This window comes from Onychomys torridus, chromosome 22, assembly GCF_903995425.1.
Source record: "Onychomys torridus chromosome 22, mOncTor1.1, whole genome shotgun sequence".
Lineage (NCBI taxonomy): Eukaryota > Metazoa > Chordata > Mammalia > Rodentia > Cricetidae > Onychomys > Onychomys torridus.
Genome location: NC_050464.1, coordinates 31,278,591 through 31,297,239, shown reverse-complemented (window position 1 = coordinate 31,297,239; position 18,649 = coordinate 31,278,591). Strand labels below are relative to the sequence as shown.

The 18,649-nt window shown below is 43.6% G+C and overlaps 1 protein-coding gene across 1 annotated transcript in view; it reads left to right on the top strand.

Moving 5' to 3' along the window:
* Positions 1-17,279, top strand: part of Tmem116 (transmembrane protein 116) — a 46,524-nt gene extending 29,245 nt beyond the window's left edge. The window contains exons 4-10 of the mRNA XM_036172221.1: positions 3,294-3,398; positions 8,586-8,635; positions 10,664-10,747; positions 12,562-12,700; positions 14,072-14,216; positions 14,631-14,704; positions 15,639-17,279. Coding sequence (XP_036028114.1) covers positions 3,360-3,398; positions 8,586-8,635; positions 10,664-10,747; positions 12,562-12,700; positions 14,072-14,216; positions 14,631-14,704; positions 15,639-15,845 — 738 coding nt within the window. The 5' untranslated portion in view covers positions 3,294-3,359 and the 3' untranslated portion in view covers positions 15,846-17,279. The remainder of the gene's footprint in view (positions 1-3,293; positions 3,399-8,585; positions 8,636-10,663; positions 10,748-12,561; positions 12,701-14,071; positions 14,217-14,630; positions 14,705-15,638) is intronic.
* The last annotated feature ends 1,370 nt before the right edge of the window (positions 17,280-18,649 follow it).

Genomic DNA, 18,649 nt, shown 5'->3' with positions numbered 1-18,649 from the left:
AAAAAAAAAAAAAAAGTGACACAGAGTTACTTCAAACTTCAGCAAGTCTTAGCTTTAACCAAGAGAACTGGAACAGAAGCCATGCCTATAGAAAGTGTATGCAGAGTTCAGCATTGTTTTGTTTTTGTTTTTTGTTTATGAGATAGGTTTTCACTCTGTAGACCAGGCTGGCTTCAAACCCAGAGATCCACCTGCCTCTGCCTCTTGAGTGCTTGGATTAAAGGCGTGCGCCACCATGACCATATGAGTTCAGCAATCTTCATGATAACCAGATAATGGATTCAGAATATCCATTAACTGGTACTTGGGTATATTAAATGTAGTGTGTTGCACAATAAAATATTATTTTGCAATAAAAAAGAAGCTAGGAAAAGAAAGAAAGGCACAACATGTTTACAATTATACTAAACTTATCAGTTTTCTTTTGGGGATACATTTTTAACCTTTATTTCTGCCATCCCAGATGGCACCATCCTAATGCAATACACCTCTGTTTTATCCCTTCTCTTGGTTGTCCTCACTAACATTTTCATAAGGGGTAGACCCCAGATACACACCACCCCAGTCCCTCTTAGACACTATGATCCTCTCCAGACCCTGTGCGGCTTATCCTATCACTCTCCCAAGTGCACTGGTAGACAGACACTCCCTTCCCGTGACCCTAGCCTTCACCACTCTAGTCCACACTGAGCTCTGGCTCTGTAAGCACGATCATGTAGTAATTGCCTCTTTGTGTTGTTACAGTTCTTTCTCCCTTTTTAACATATGGGCAAAATACTGTTTCCAGAATTCACTTAGGTTAATTATATCTGTCTGTCTCTGTGTGTGTGTCTGTGCACATGGAGATATGCATGTGCACGTATGCATATTCATGTGTATGTGCATGAATTCATGTACATGTATGTAGAGACCAGAGGAAGATGATGGTTGTTTTCCTTTATAGTTTTATGCCATATTCCTTGAAACAGGGTTTCTCATTTTCTCTCAAGCTCATCACTTGGAGTAGGTGGACTGGCCAGTGACGTCCTGGGACTCACCTGTCTCTGCACACGCACATGTAGCAGTACCTGGCTTCTTTTTAAAATTTTTTTAAAATTTTATTTATTTTTATTTCATGTACATTGGTGTGCGTTTGCCTGAGTATATGTCTGTCGTGTACATTTGCCTGCATGTACGTCTGTGTGATCCTCCAGAACTGGAATTACAGACAGTTGTGAGCTGCCATGTGGGTGCTGGGATTTGAACCAGGGTCCTCTGGAAGAGCAGCCAGTGCTCTCAACCATTGAGCCATCTCTCCAGAACACCCATTTTAAAAATTTTATATATGTATAGTGTGTGTGTGTGTGTGTGTGTGTGTGTGTGTTGTGTTGTGTTGTGTGTGCATCCCAAGGATTGAACTAAGATTGTCAAGCATGGCAGGAAGTACCTCTACCTGCTGAACCATCTTGGTGGTCTATGCCTGGCTTTGTCTGTGGGTACTGGGGATTTGAACTTCCCTTGTTGATGTAAAAGTGTTTCACTCAGTGAGCTGTCTGCCCAGCTCCAGCTTTTGCTTACGTGAGGTTGCAGAGTAAATCCTGTTACCTTAGCTGGGCAGGAACAGGGATTCTTCCCTTACATGGTGTCATGTGGTTCCTTTTTTATCGTATGTTAGCTCTTTGGTTCATTTTATTTTTATTTATGTATATATGTGTTTGTACACATGCATAAGGGTGCTTGTGCAGTCCAGAAACAGGTATCAGATCTCCCAGAGCTGGAGTTACAGGCAGTTGTGAATAGCCTGCTGTGGGTGCTGAGAACTGAGCCAAAGTCTTCTGCAAAAGCAGCAAGTGCTTTTAACTATGAAGCCATCTCTCCAGTTCCCATAAGTCTGTTTCTTTTTTTTCTAAATGTTATTATATTTATTTGCCTATTTTACCTATATGGTCTTCTATGCCATGGTGTGTGTGGGGGGTCAGAGGACAACTTTCAAGAATCCATTCTCCCCGTTTTATGAGTTCTGCAGATCAAATTCAGCTCCATTACCAGGGTTAACAGTAAATGCCTTTCCCTGCTGAGCCATCTCTCTAGCACTTAATTTTCTGAAAGATCTTTTAAACATCAGTGCTGGAGATGTATCAATTAATAGAGCACTTGCTTTTACATGTAAGAAGCCCTGGGTTCAAGCACAACACTCCATAAACTTGGAGTGGTACATAAACTTGAGAGGTAGAGGCAGGAGATAAAGAGTTTAAGACCATGTTTGAAACTGTGGTGGTGCACATCTTTAATCCTAGCACTTGAGAGCCAGAGGCAGGTGGATCTGTGTGAAATCAAATTGCCTACCTGATGTATGTGGTGAGCTTTAGGACAGCTAGGACTACATAGAGATACCCTGTCTCAAGACAACTAAATAAAGGACCAATCTTGGCTACAGAGCAAATTCAAGTCCAGCATGGGATCCCTGAGGTCCCCTTTTTGTTTTTAAAGTTATCTTGCCTATGCAGTCCAAGTTTTGAATGAAAGGTTTAGTTCAAATACCATAGGCTGTTTCTGTGGCTTTTTGTCCACATCAAACTTGTGTAGTACTTTAATACCCAAATCTTGCAGACACGTGTGTATACTAACTTTCCCATGATTCATATGTATAGCATTGGAAAGTTGGAGACTTACTCTGCTGTTTAGTGGGGAGTGGAGTCTTCAGGGGATGATGGGAACTGTAAGGTTATTAAAAGCATGTGAGTTAGTCCTGATGGCTTTAGAAAAAGAGACAGTTTACGTACATGTTCTTCATCCCAGGATTCTTACATCCAGACAGTCTCACAAGATGAGACCCCTAAACCTTCTACCTCTAGAACTGTGAGCCCAAACCCTTTTCCTCAAAAGTAGCCTGCCTCCAATATTTTGTTATAGTAATGAAAATGGAATAATATATCAACCATTATTGAAAGTTGAACACAGAGCCCATGAGATGGTTCAGAAGGTGAAAGATCCTTCCATATAAACCTAGTGACTGAGTTCCATCCCTAGAACCCAGTGAGGTGGAGGGAGAGAACCCACTCCACAGTTGTCCTCTGACACATGTGTGCTGTGCTACACACACAATAATAATAGTAATGATAATAGATTGAAAAACACTCAGAAAAGTGGAACAGTTAGATGAGAGGAGGTGGATATCTGTGGTTCTGAACAGTCCAAAGGGTAAGATGAAGCTGAATGGTTTGGGTAAGCCAGATCTCATCTGAGAACAATGGGATAAATTTAAGGAAGTGGGAATGGAACATTGAAGATGGGTTGTTTTGACTCTCACCTAGATACTGTACCTTGCCTCACTCCTCTACACCATCAGTTACATCTGGTATCTGCACACAGAGCTGAGGATGAAACGCAGCCCGAATGGGCAGAGCACAGCTGCACAGGTAAGCGGAGAAGGACTCCCCGAGTTCTGAGTGGGCAGTGCAAGCTCTTGGCACAGATGAGTGAGTGTGTGGAAGCTGGAGCAAAGAATGTCCCCAGAGTTTCCATCTGTCGACATCACTTCCTCTCCTCCCTTGACACACAAAAGATTTGGTTAGTTGATGCTTTGTTTTTCCAGACAGGGTTTCTCTGTGTAGCCCTGGCTGTCCTGGATCTCACTCTGTAGACCAGGCTGGCCTTGAACTCACAGAGATCCACCTGCCTCTGTCTCCTAGGTGCTGGGATTACAGGCATGCACCACCGCTGCCCAGCCTGCCACACAAAAGATTTTAATGTAGGAACATTGTTGATGCTCCTGCCATTCCTGCTCAGCTTGATTCAGTAAGGGAAAGCTTTGGCTCCGTGTCCCCATCATTGTTAGTAAAGTACACACACATCATGAGGAAGAGTTAGGGAAGGTGCTGCCTGCTGACATGGGTTTTAGGGTGACAGGTGTCAAGGGAGAATGTCCTGCTCTGTTGATTTCAGTATGTGTGAGTGACAGCTATTGTTTTGCAGAAAGGCAAAAGGATGCTTATGTGACAGTCAGAAGGCAGGAAGCATCCAGAAAACACATTGTTGTCGAGCATTACGGTAGAAGAGAGAACGCCAAGCCCACCGCGTGTCTGGGCTCTTTAATGTGTGTGTCCCACACAGCACACAGTCCGTCTGTTCTGAGTATGTGGAGCCACATCTTAGTAAATTTGTCAAGTTGTACTGTCATCATATCCATTTCAGGATGTGTCTTTCCCCAGTGGACTCTCTCATACTATTTACCATTAAGTCCTTTACACTCTCTGCTCTCAAATGTACGTGCCTTCCTATAGACTGGCAGTTCTGGATACTTTGTGTAACAATAACACTGTATGGGTGTGCAGGTGTATGTATGTTTGCTTTCATTTATCACCGTGATTATTTTTTATATTTTATTTTATTTTTTATATTTCATTTTTGTATTTATTTTTATTATGGTTGAGGGGAAGGTTGTTATTATAAATATGAGGGAGAGTACAGCCAGAGGCCTCTGGAAGAGTTCAAAGCAGGGGAAGTATTAGACTGAACCTGGCCAGCAGAGTGGACCAGGCCATGAGGGGGCAAAGGAGAGGGAGAGCAGAGGAGGAAGAGAGCAGAGAGCAGCACACACCTCCACGTGTGTAAATCTCCCTCCTGCTGCTGAGGAGGTCGTAGTTCCTTGAGTAGTAATTCAGTTTCTGACTGTCTCACTCTAGAGACAGCAGCGCATCACTTTGGCTGGCTTTGAACTGGCTACAGCCAGTTTGCAACTTCTAACCCTTCTGCCAGTACCTCCTAGGTGCTGGGACTATGTATGTGTGCCCTAGACTAGTGAGTTTCTTATTTCTGATGCTTTGAGAACATCACTGATTCTGATGAGTAATATATTTGTGATTTCTCATTTTTTATTTCTAATGTCTTTACATTTTTTTTTCTAAGACAGGGTTTCTCTGTGTAGCCTTGGCTGTCCTGGAACTCACTGTAGCCCAGGCTGACCTCGAACTCAAAGATTCACCTGCCTCTGCTTCCTGAGTGCTGAATTAAAGGCGTGTGCCACCATCTTTATATATTTATCTTTTTAAATTTTATTTTCTTGTTTATCATTCATTTATTTGTGTTATATATGCATGTATCTATCTATCTATCTATCTATCTATCTATCTATCTATCTATCTATCTATCTATCTATCGAGACAGAGTTTCTCTGTGTAGCCTTGGCTGTCCTGGAACTTATATGTAGACCAGACTGGCCTCAAACTGGAACTCACAGAGATCCACCTGCCTCTGCCTCCTGCGTGCTGGGATTAAAAGCGTGCACGACCACATTAGAGTTAATCTTTTTGTTGTTATTGTCATTTATTTGTTTTGGGGAGAGGGTCCCATGTAGCCCAGGCTGTCCCCAGATTCATTACATCGTCAAGGATGATCTTGAACTTCTTATCTTCTGACTTCTATTTCCCAAGTGCGGGGATTCTAGGTGTGGACCACTAAATCCAGTTTATGTGGTGCTGGGATTGGACCCAGGATCTCTAGAACATTAGGGAACACTCCACCAACTGTGCTACAAAACACAGGCCCATTTTAATCTGACACACATCACTAAATACTCTAATCTTACTTCTGCAATAGTTGTTATTTGATTTCTTTTAAAGTAAACTTTTGTTAAGAGCGTGATAAGCGCTCTAAAAAGTCACTCTACAAGAGCGAACACATGAAATAGCCCAGTGTTTGTTGTGTGAGTAAGGGGAGGAGTGTGGATTAAACGCATTAGTGATTAGCTCAGAGTCGTCAATAAAGCATCAGTGTAGCATTGAGGACAGAAGAAAAAGCATTTCCCTTTGGAGTCATTTAAACAAGAGCGAGTTAGATTTGAATTCTCTACCTCATGATCTCTGTGTCTTTTGTCCTCTGTCTGTTGTATGAGTCTAAATTTGTGCCTGCCTGAAGGCTGTCCTGTGACTCTGTCCCTGAGTCTGTCCGTCGCTCATATAGGGCTTTGCTCTCTCTTTATTGAAAAGCACAGAAAGTATCACATAAGGAGGGAAAAGGAGGTACTTTACAGAACCTTTAACAGAGTTTTACAAGAGATGAACTCACTATCTCCAACTGACCCAGACAACAAACATTTTTCAAATTATTTTTTTTCATGTGCATTTGTGTTTTTCCTACATATATGTCTGAGTGAGGGTGTTGGATCCACTGGAATGGGTGTTACAGACAGCTGTGAGCTGCCAAGTGGGTGCTGGGAATTGAACCCGGGTCCTCTGGAAGAGCAGCCAGTGCTCTTAGCCATCTCCCTAGCCACACAAATATTGTTCTTTATCAACTAATATCCAAATGTTGAGTTCAACATTTATAGTGGATATTACTTTTAGAAGGTTGTTTCCAACTTCTATATTTTTTGCTTTCAGCAAATGATATTAATGCATTGTTCTGGGTCACTTGTCTGCTTTATAGCCTTGGGTACATCATCTCTCATATTTTGTTTGTTTAAAAGGCTCTTGCTATGTGGCCCATGCTGGCCCACAACTCACTATGTAGCCAAGACAATTAGACCTCAAGTTTTCATCTTGAAGTTAAGTATTTATCTATATGATCCATGGTGCCTCTTCCAGCTCACAGTACCAAGATGATCTGTAAAACATCATCTTTCTTTTTTTAAGCTTTGTTCAAGATGTTCACTGTTAAGGAAGGGTAGGAACAGAGAATGTTCTTTGTTCTTTTCTCTGATCCCCACTTCTCAGAGAGCAAGGGAAAAAAAAATCAATGAAACTTTAACATGAAAAGTGCCCATAAGCAGCATCCTAAAGAAGATACCACACCCCGTACAAAAGCTATTCAGTGAAACTTCTTAGACTAACATAGACAGTTTTTTTTGAGGCAGGATTTTACTGTATAGGCCAGGCTGGCCTTGAGTTGACTCACAGGCCTCTGCTTGCCTCTACCCTCCAAGTGCTAAGAGTAAAGGAGTTTGCTGACAAGCGGTGGCAAATGTAGCTCTTTGTGTCAGTAGCTACTAGCCACAAGTAGCCACTGACCACTTGTAATGTGGATGCAAAATGCAGGGACTGAAGAGGGACACTCGGGCTTTGAGGCAGAGTCTCTCACTCTGTAGCCCTGGCTGGGGCAGGATTAGAACTTGCTCTGTAGTTTAGGCTGGCTTCTAACTTGCAGCAATCCTACTGCCTCTGCCTTTCAAATTCTGGGCTTAGAGGCATATGCTATCATGCCTGGCAGGAGATGACCTTTTCATTTTATTTTGAGTTAGTTAGTGTACAACCAGAATTCCACTCTGCTACCATTTTATCTTGCCCACTTTGGGCATTCCACGGGCATAGGTGTCTTCTGCCCCTTAACCTTGCGTGGTGTCTCCAGTTAGGAAGGGCCTGTAGCTGCTCACCCCTTTACACACTTGCCTGTATAAATGAAGATATTGCGAAGAGCTGGGAGTTGGTTTCCTTCTCTTTGGGCAGATGAGTGCCTCAGAGCACAGCAGCCCCAGGGCTTTGTTTAGGACTTCACTTAAAGCCCTGGGCTGAGCTGGGGCTCTGCTGGCTGGCATGAAAGGCAAACCCATAGGCCATGAACTTTCCTTCAGAATACCAAGTTCATGGCCTTTATGATGCTGTGACAGTTCAGTCTTGGATGCAAGTAGGTGTGTTCATCTGTCTGTCTGTCTCTCTGAGAATGCTGTGGATCTGAACCCAAGACTTTTCTATGATAAGTACATATTCCATCACTCTATGTAATGCAACATACTGTGTGTGTGGTGCATGTGTAGTGTGTGTGCCTGTGCGTCAGTGTGTAGAGATCAGTCATCAGCATCAACTGCTTTCCTCTTCTGCTCTCCACCTTTTTTCTCCTTGGTTTTTCTCTATATAACAGTCCTGGCTGTCCTGGAACTCATTCACAGAGATCCGCCTGCCTCTGCCTCCAGAGTGCTGGGAGTAAAGATGTGTGCCACCACTGCCCAGCTCAGTCCAACTTCTTGTTTTTGTTTTTGAGACATTATTTCTCACTGAAGCTGGATTTTGCTATTTGTGCTAGTCTGATTGGCCTGTGATACCTCCAGGATCTGTCTGTCTTTCCTTGCCTCCTCCACAATGCTCTGGTTACTGACAAGAGGTGCTCTGCCTGGTTCTGGTGTGGATGCTAGGGATGTGGACTTAGGTTCCTGGGCTTGCTCAGCGGCCACTTCATCAACTGAACTATCTCCTAGGTCCAGATTCTAAATGCTCAAAGGCTTCTTTGACTCTGTCATGTCAGCATGAGCCTATTAATACTTTGTGCCAGCCAACTCGTGCATAGCTTCATTCACCCATACCTTTCTGGGTCTAAAAGAATAGAACACCCTATGATTTCATATATGCCTTTATTCCTAAAAGAATTTGTTTCAGCACTCAAGCCTTGGATTGAATTTCTTCCTGTAGTCTTCTGTATTTTTTAAAATTATTGTTTCTTTTTAGCATAGTAATATAGATAAAACACTGTCATCTCCAGTACCAAGGGAACTGACTAATTGATTCTATAAACAATATGGCTGACAAATCAATGGAGCTGCTGGACATGTATGTGTGTTTACTGGTGAGTTTGGCACTGGTCCTAACATTTTCCACATATGTCTATTCTTTTCACAGGTGATAGATCATACTCACCAAGGTGGTCACGTGGTGTTCATTTTGTCAAGGTAAGATTTTTGTCTTCCTGGTAAGGTGGCAAAGGAACAATGGCCTCTTCTCTTGATTTCCCCTGTCACTCTTGGGGCTTCACAGCAGGAGATGATAGGAAGCAACAAGCATACTCATTGATGACTCTCTTCCCTCCCCTAGCTTGATGTTAGAGAGCTGGGTTTTACTCCAACTCTGTAACACCGGTTCTTTGTGACTTTGTGTCGGGGTGCATCTGTGCATGCATATGAAGGCCAGAGGTTGATGTCAGCCTCTTTCCGTTATCTATCTATCTCTCTCTCTCTCTCTCTCTCTCTCTCTCTCTCTCTCTCTCTCTTATACATGGAGGCAGCCTCGCACTGAACCCAGAGCTCAGCATACCTGCTAGTCGGACCAGCTATGATACTTTGGAGATTCACATCTCTGTCTCCAGTGTGCTGGACAGCAGGCTGGCCTCAAGAGCTATCAGCTTTTTATGTGGGTTCTGGGTGTCCCACTGTACCTGACTCCAGTCCTCAAGCTTATGTGGCAGACACTTTACCTTATGAGCCCAGCTCTCAAGCTCAGTCCACCTTATAACACTGTCTGAGAATCCTAGTCCAAGAAGAATCTAGAGTTCATACAAAGAAGTAGTCACATTGGTTTTAGACTTTATAATTTTTGCTCCCAAATCCCTTGTAGGGCAATGGCTGTATTTAAGTGGATAAATAGCTGTTTAAAGAGTAAGCACACGGGAAAGGTAAAGACAAGAATTAATATGGCCATTGAGTATGAAGGAGACCATGCAGAGCTGCTCCATAGTTTCCTTTTTTTTGGCTTGTTTGGTTGGTTGGTTGGGTTTTTGCATTTTGTATTTGTTTTTGAAGATAGGGTTTCTCTGTGTAGCTTTGTGCCTTTTCTGGATCTCATTCTGTAGACCAGGCTGTCCTTGAACTCACAAAGATCCGCCTGCCTTTGCCTCCAGTGCCGAGATTAGTTTCTCTGTGTAGTTTTGGCACCTGTCCTGGATCTTGCTCTTTGGACCAGGCTGGCCTCGAATTCACAGAGATCCGCAGGGCTGTGCCTCCCGAGTGCTGGGATTAAAGGCATGCACCACCACTGTCCAGCCACAGTGTTCTTTCACATAGATTTTTTTTCATGTAAATTTTGTTTTGTTTTGCTTTTTTGACACAAAGTCTTGCTATATAGCTCAGACTAGCCTTGAAATCGAGATCCCTCTGCCTCAGCTTCCTGAATGCTGAGATGATAGGCCTGCATCCCTGCACCCAGCCTCACTTGGATTCTGATTTGTTTTCTTTTCTCCTGCTTAGATTGTGTGTGTGTTTGCACACCCATCACACGTGCATGAGGAGTGTGTGCACATGGAAGCAGGTGTTGTGTGTCTTTTTCTGTCACCTTGCAACTTCTTCTTTGAGATAGTGTCTCTCACTGCACCTGGAGCTCACCAATTGGCTAAGCTGGCTAGCCAGGGAGCTCTGGGGATCCACCTGTCCCTGCCCTAACCCAACCCTAGCCCCAGGGTACAGATGCACTACCATTCCCTGATTTTTCATGAGTAGTGGAGATCAAACTCAGATTCTCATGCTTACATAGCAAACACGTTACTGAGTGAGCCAACTCCCTAGCCACCTTGCCATCCCTTAGCTACCCCACGTCCCTCTTCTTCCCTCTCTCCCTCCCTGGCTGTCCTAGAACTCACTTTGTAGACCAGGCTGTCCTCAAACTCACAGAGATCCATTTTCCTCTGCCTCCCAAGTGCTGGGATTAAAGGCATGCACCACTGTCCAGCAGATTTTTACCTGGCTATAATTCCAAAGATTCTCAAGAAACTGTTAGGAGATGGACTTAGATATAAAGTCCACATCACACTGCAATTCTCCAGGAAATAGAAAATAAGGATAGCTGTGGTATTTGAGATGTTTTTCTTCATCTATGCCAGGTGTGGGGAAGTTGGTGGGGTAATACAGTTGGAGGAAGGAGACTATTTTACAAAGGGGGAAGGGCACGAAACTTTCTGGATAATTGCACAATAAATTTTCTCCTCCTAGCCTGATACCTCTGCTGTTGATGACACCTGTATTCTGTCTGGGCAATGTCAATGAATGTTTCTACAACTTTAGCCAGAGCCACAGGTGAGGAAGGACTCATTCTGGTTTTTATTTGTTCTTTTCTATAACAGAGTAAAAAAGGGAAGAAATTCTACACACCTTCTAGCCAAGATGTTTATTATGGTGTTTGTGATGCCGGGGAAGACCACAGATTCAATCTAATTATGATTAAAGTGTTTATTGTTTAACTGCTAGCAGGATGAACAGTCTTTGAACCAAATCTGAGATTACCATGCAGGAGGGGCTTGGGGAAGAATTGTTAAAGGGGAAAACCACATGAAGACCTTCAATGTCTCTGTAAGCAAATAAAAACTGATCAGTTCTGCCAACTTAAGTGGTTAAGGCACCTCAAAACAATCTTCCAGTGTCTGCGTAAGTAAGTTAGAGAAGAAAAAAAAAAGAGCAGTTAGAGCTGTACATTTTTAGGTGGTGGTTGCTGAGTCAGGAGTACTGGTGTGGTAGGGTCCAAGAAGACCCCAAACAACCCAAACACACAAGAGCTCATGCAAAGCAACATCCACCAGTACAGACCTGGGAACTGACTGCATTCCCGAACATTCATTTCAGTAAATGTTTAAGCAGCAAAACCGTAGACATATGTGCCAAGTTACATTTCCACCAACCAGGATCCAAAGATTAGGGACTTTCCTAGGAGCACTATTCTGTGGTACATTTACCTTGTCCTCATTGGTTGGTCCACTCAAGTGTGGCTGGGCAGCTTACCCCCATTTGTGTCTCACTTTGCCAACCAGGATGTCAGTTACTCAGGAAAGTCTCAGGAGCTCTTGGGAGCCTAAACTTTATTCCACCCTGCTTTTCAAGATGGAACTTTTATTCAAAATGGCTTCAATTTGGTTCCTTCCTATACTGGGAACTTGTCTTCCAGGGACTGGAGTCAATGGACAAACAGCTGGTGGGTACCAAGATGGATGCCTAGCATAAAAAGGAGCTTCTTTAGCCATAACAGCTCAGACAGTAGGATGTTTGCCGGGCTTACACAAAGTCTTGGTTTGGATCTCCAGCACTACATACTGTGTGTGTGTGTGTGTGTGTGTGTGTGTGTGTGTGTGTGTGTGTGGTGGTGGTGGTGCACACCTGTGACCTCAGCACATAGGAGATGGAGATGGGGGTGGTCAGAGTTTCAAGGTCATCCTAAACTGCTTAGTAGTTTGGGGCCAGCCTGGGCTATATTAAACCCTGTCTAAAAAAATGCTTGTTTTGGAAATGGGTTCTAGGCATAACATGATGTAGTCAGGCTGAAGATACACAAGGAAACAGACAGTATAGAGTGACTTCAAGATATTTATCAGTGGGAAGGAACAGGATGTTATAGTTACAGTCAAGAGCCGGAAAATGATAAGCATAGTACTCATTATGCTGGATAGTTTTCTGTCAACCTGACAGAAGCTAAAGGCCTCAGATTGGAGGGATCCTTAATTAAGAAAGTGCCTCCATAAGATCGACTGCAGGCAAGCCTGTAGAACATTAGAGATTGATGTTGGGGGGACCAGTCCATGGTGGGTGGGGCCACCCTTGGGCTGGTGGTCCTGGGTTCTATAAGAAAGCAGGCTGAGAAGACCATAGGAAGCAAGCCAGTAAGCAGCTCCCCTCCGTGGCCTCTGCATCAGCTCCTGCATCCAGGTTCCTGCCCTGACTTCTTTCAGTGATGGACTAAGATGTGGAAGAGTAAACCAAATAAATCCTTTGCTTCCCAGCTTGCTTATGGCCGTGGTGTTCCATGACAACAACAGTGACGCTGACTAAGACACTCAGTTTTTGTTTTGTTTCTTGTGTCTTGTCCTTGTAGTATCATCCTGCCCATGGGTTCTCTTCCCCAGGTGCATCCTAATGTACTCACCGCCGTCAGCCATGATTGAACCCCTGCCTTCCACCAACATATCTGTCTGCAGCACACTCTATTTTTATGGTGCCACTGTTTTCCTGGCCAGCTTTTTCTTCAGCCTCGTCATCATCACGGTATGGTACAACCTGTCTGTTACTGTGGAAAGGAAGGACTGGGAGAAATAGGCAGAGTTCCAAGACTGGCACAATGGAACAGGAATTCTCCGTGCTCCCAGCACCAGGGAAGTGGCCATGGCTGTGAGGACGTAGTTGAGTTGGTGGAACACTTCCCTAGAGTACATGAGAGTATGGGAGTCGAGACAGGAGAGCAGAAGTTCCTGGACTGTATATGAGATCATCTCTCACACACACACACACACAAATTTAAAGAAAGTGACTAGAAGATGTTGACAGTGTAATCATTGCCTCTGTTCTTTGGACTTCCAAAATCAAATTATGAACAGGAAAAAAAAAAACAACCTGTGTTAGTTAGGTGACAGTCACATTCACTGTAAAATTAATGTGTTTCTTTGATTCCCACAAGGACCCAGAGTAGAAAGATCATATGATGCAGATGTATCCTTTAAATAAGTGACATTCTGTGACATAGGACCCGTGCTTTGATTTAATTTTGCCGATAATGAAAGCATGTCCCCACCCCCCAGGGATGGTTTCTTTAGCCCTGGCTATCCTGGAACTCACTATGTAGCCCAGACTGGCCTCAAACTCACAGAGATCTTTCTGCCTCTGCCTCTGCCTCTGCCTCCAAGTTCTGGGATTAAAGGCATGTGCCACCATTGGTTGGCTGAGAAGAGATTTTCTAAAACCCCTTTTTGCTTAGAGTTGAGAATTTAATCTCAGCCTTTGTACTGATGAACTTTAGGGTATTAAGCATAAAACATAGTCTAGAAGCATCTCTAATAAGATATTTTAAGAGATGGGCTAGGGGTGGTGGTGGCACAAGCCTTTAATCCCAGCACTTGGGAGGCAGAGGCAGGTGGATCTCTGTGAGTTCGAGGCCAGCCTGGTCTACAGAGTGAGTTCCAGGAAAGGCACCAAAACTACACAGAGAAACCCTGTCTTGAAAAACCAAACCAAAACAAACAAACAAACAAAAAGAGTTGGGCTAGTTATAACTCACTTTAACTTCCTGGGTAGGAATATAGGTCATTAGTACAATGCTTGCCTATCATGTACAAGTCTGTGGATTTGATTCCCACCTCTACAAGAAAACAACATACCTTCCCATATATTCTGATTTGTTTGAGGTTGGGGAAAGCTGGGGGTTGATGATGTTCACACAGTGAACATAATAACTAAAAGTTTGGTCAGTAACTGTTTGTCTACATGAAAATTCCCAATGGGTAATTCTCCAAAGTCTGCTCTCATGGTAAAGGAGGATAGAGGTTTTTCCTGACAAGAGCTCCTTATAGAGTGAACCCTCTAAAATGCTAGAAAATTTGACTAAGCCATAGGCCGATTACTCACAATGACACTCATGTTTAGGTCCTACTCATCCATGCCCAGACATTGTATAAGAAGTTTGTGAAGTCGACAGGCATTCTGGAGTGTGATCAGTGGGCAGTAATTTACACTGTGGGTCAACGAGTACGCTTCTTCCCAGTAGCCTTTGTGTGCTGCTGGGGCCCAGGTTGGTATCATAGTAAACAGTTGGGAGGTGAAGAAAGTAGCCATGGGGATCATCAAACAAAATGATCTCACCAAAATCATGACTGCTTATTCCTTTCCAGCTTGTAAAGTTTATTTATTTACTTATTGCTTTATTTTCTGAGACAAGATTATGTAGACCCCACTGGCCTCAAACTCGCAAAGGTCCACCTACAGCCTCTGCCTCAAAGGCTGAGATTAAAGACATGTACCACTCCACCTGGCATTAATCCACAAGTTTTAATCAGTAAGGACCAGAAATGAAGGGCAAAGGCCCACAGATTTACATAATTGTTTAACCTCAGTGCTGATCTTCAGTTACCTGTAGCTTGTGTTCATGGAATGCTCAGGCATGTGCACTGAGCACTAACACAGTTCACACATTGTGTGTCTGCAGCTGTCACACTGCTGATCATAAAGCTGATCAAGCCACAGGATTCCTCACTGCACATGGCCCTCTCTGTACTCCAGGTAATACCTTCCAAAGCCAGAATCCCTTGTCTTGTGCTTTGTGCCTTCTCTTACACTGCCATTTAGAGAACACACAGTTTTTCTATTCACTTGTACATTGCAAAAAAGAAAGAACATCTAGTGTTTTTGCTGACTTAGGAGAAATATCACCATTTCCTCAAAGGCAAGCTAGTCTAAGTGTTTCTGGGTATAGTTTGGAGCACATGTATTTCTGGGGAACTTTGTTTTGATATGTTGAAGATATGGGCAGTAGAATAAGATCTCTCTCAGTATGTTCTGGTGAGGCACTGGTAGTGATGATCCTCTCCTATCCAGAGTGAATCAGATGGTACAAATTAACTATTCATAGTGAATGGTGAGCAGTAAAGGAATGCTTCTCTTTCCTCCATTATCAGAAGGAAACTTTAGAGTAACTATGCTGATTGAGAACAGTGTTCTATGAGAAATAAGTCAGCAGTTGATGCCATTTTATTGTCCTCATGTATGTACCAAACAATGTAACTAGCCTTCAGCTGTCCATAGCAAGATACAACGTGAAGAGTTTTTATTTGTTTGTTTGTTTGTTTGTTTGTTTATTTATTTATTTATTTATTACGTATACAGAAGAGGGCGCCAGATCTCATCACAGATGGTTGTGAGCCACCATGTGGTTGCTGGGAATTGAACTCAGGACCTCTAGAAGAACAGCCAGTGCTCTTCACCTCTGAGCCATCTCTCCAGCCCCAGTGTGAAGAGTTTAGATGAGCTTGTCTATAGTTCAGTAGCTCGAATGATGACACTGCAAATAGGGTTGGGAGTTTGTCACACACACACACACACACACACACACACACAATAGATGAGTAGCTGTGCTTTATAAATAAGGGCTAAGGGACCTAGTCCTGGACCTCAACAAGCGTGAAGGTTGGACTGCATCACTCTTCATCTCCTCTAGGCTCTCACGGCGGCATCCCAGGGTCTGCTCAACTGTTGCATATATGGCTGGACACAGTGCAAGTTCCAGCGGCTAAAGCGTGAGCCTCGCCGTGACGCAGACACTCAGACTCCACTGCTGTGCTCACAGAAGAGGATCTACAGCAGGAGCCCAGACCCACTGGCATCTTCTCTTGATTTTGCTTCCAGATCATCCACCATTCTTTGAAACTGTGGAACTGGAACATCCAGAGAGTGAATGTTGATGTGAGTGAGCTCTGCAGGTCTGCAGGGAGCACCTCTGTCTCTTCTGGCCATACCCCAAGCTGAAGAACTGAGAGGGACTGGAACGCTGTGGTCAGCAGCAATTCTGGGTGAATTAGCAAGGATCTCTCCAGGTACTCGTTCAGGAGGTATAGCCGCTTTCTATCTAAGAGACTCATTACTTTGACAAATACTAGACGTATTTACGTCTCTTCAAGAAAAAATAAATTTCAGGTTCACACATATGTGTGTCGTTGGCAAGCTCTGCTTCATGAAAGCAGGGGAGGTAGGATGCCATGCAGCAACTTGCAGGTGTGCAGTTGGGGCTTTCGCAATGAGGTTGCATGGAGGCCTGAGAATTCTCACCCAGCCAGTTGCTCTGCCAGATATATCTTTTTTTTTTTGTTGTTTAATATTCTTAGTGTTTAATATAACAGTTTTTATATAGAATTTTTGTAAAACTTTACTTAAAAATATAAGTAGATTTGGTGGCTGTATTCATCTGAAGTATTTATTTCTGGCTGAGCAAAGTTTCCTTAGTGACCATTACAGGCATGGTAGCAAATCCTATGTCCTGTGCATGGTGAGAGGGATTGATCACAGTTGCTGTGCCAAGCACAGAGGTCCCATAATTAGAGCCAAGGCTCCCAGGACAGTGGCAGCAGTCACCACAGCTCAGCCAGCCCCAGGCTCTTAGTGTTCCCAACAGCATTGTTCCTTGAGCTCTACCAAGCCCAAAGCTGCTCTCTTTCTCCACAGCACCAACTGTAGTTCAGCACCTAGACAGTCTCCTAGGATTTCTATCATAGACATCCTGGTAGTGATGTATTTCTGGGCAGCAGTGAGACCAGAAGGTCTCCAGGGTTTAGATCAGAAGGAACAGGCTTACATGGTGAACAGTAGTGACCTAAAGTGGGTTCCCTGAGCACATCTACCAGTCCTTGCCCTGTGGGTCAAGAATTCTGCCCTGGGAAGTGGTAGAGATGTACCAGCAGACGGCATGGAACAGAACCCAGAAGAAGCCCTGTACTTGGACTTGTGGGTTGTTGTCATCCAGGCTGTAATAGCTGAAGACAAAACAGAAGGCATGTCTATGTATAAGAACATAGTTTAAATAACTATAGAGATACTAATACGCCATGGAACACTAGTAATAAAGAATTATTTAAGGCAAAAAACATTGAGATTTAAGACTTAGTGAGTTGCCCACTTTAGAATGCACACTTTTACAACACTGGGTCTCATCCTATGGGTTCCTCAGATTCTGGATGCTCCTCCCTTTAACAAAGTGATGTCTTCATTTCTCTTGCTCACCGTGTCCTGTCTCCACTTCTGTATTGGCTATCGGTATCTGAACCCTTGTTCTGGAAATCTCTGTGAACCTACTTCCGCATTTTCCAAATCCTTCCCATGTTCATATAAATATATGTGATATTTGAGGACCATCTTTTATAAATCAGCCTATTAGATCCATATTTGAGGTTGCTACTATGTTTACTGTCATAAAAAAAAAGGATTTTAATGTCACAAAAGTTGGGATGACAGTCCAGGCAAAAGAATGGGGTTTAAGAATGCTGAAAGGCAACCCCGTCTGGAGGGACATGGCCTATGAAGTGTTCAAGTATCAAGGATGAGCATACCTTATCAAGCCTACACTCAGAATGCACACTTTTTTGTTGTTGTTTTTGTGTTTGGTTTTTTATTTTTGTTGTTTGTTTTTTTTCTGAGACAGGGTTTCTCTGTGTAGCTTTGTGCCTTTCCTGGATCTCATTCTCTAGCCCAGGCTGGCCTTGAATTCACAGAGATCCACCTGACTCTGCCTCCCAAGTGCTGGGATTAAAGGCGTGTGCCACCACCGCCTGGCAAGGTAACACTTTGATTTTCATCTCAGGACTCCAGAGGCTGAGGCAGAAAGATTACCATGAGATTGAGGCCAGCCTGGGCTACATAGTTGGAAGCCAGTCCCTGGGCCACACATGTGAGACACTATATCAAAAGCAAACAAAAGTAACACTTTTGTCTTTCTTGAGTACAAAATTATATCAATTTGGAGTTATCTTGTATTATATTTCTTAAATTGAGCTCCAGACAAAGGAATTAAGTTTGACTCAATGGGATGAGAAAAGATGTGAGGTCAGGCCCAAGGAGAGACAGACACATCTGCTCCTGGTCCCCCAAGGAGAAGCATGACTTCAGAGCATCAATATCTGCACATCTATTTCACACTGTAACTTCCCTTTGTTCTTTCCAAGTCTGAAGACAAATCTTGAGTCTGGAATTGGCTTAGGAAACTGAGGAATGTCCTGGAGTTTGGCTGGCCTAGACGGCCCAGAGAAGGCCAGGAAAGGGCAGCAAGACATCACCAGACTGTTGGAAAGTGTGGTCCTATGGGGGTACCAACATGTGGGTTACTGAACATCTTCCTTGTAATGCCACAAGCATGTGAGCAAGATGATGAATGAGAAGGTGTACTTTTTAGAAACAGAGCACAAAATAACTCTGTTTAGCTTCACTCTGTTTTTAGACTAAGCCTCGATAGGTAACCCAGGCTGGCCTTAAACTTGCAGTCTGCTTGCCTCGGCCTTCTGAAAGCTGGCAATGTGGCAAGCACTCCCATCAGGACTGGCTTAGTGCTAGCTGCTGCTTCCTCTTCCTCTTCAATATGTGTGTGTTTGGTAGGTAGTGCTCATATATGTACAGATGAGGGGTGCCTGTGCACGTGCATACAGGGTAGAAGAGGGGGTTAGCATCCTCCTCTATCATTCTCAG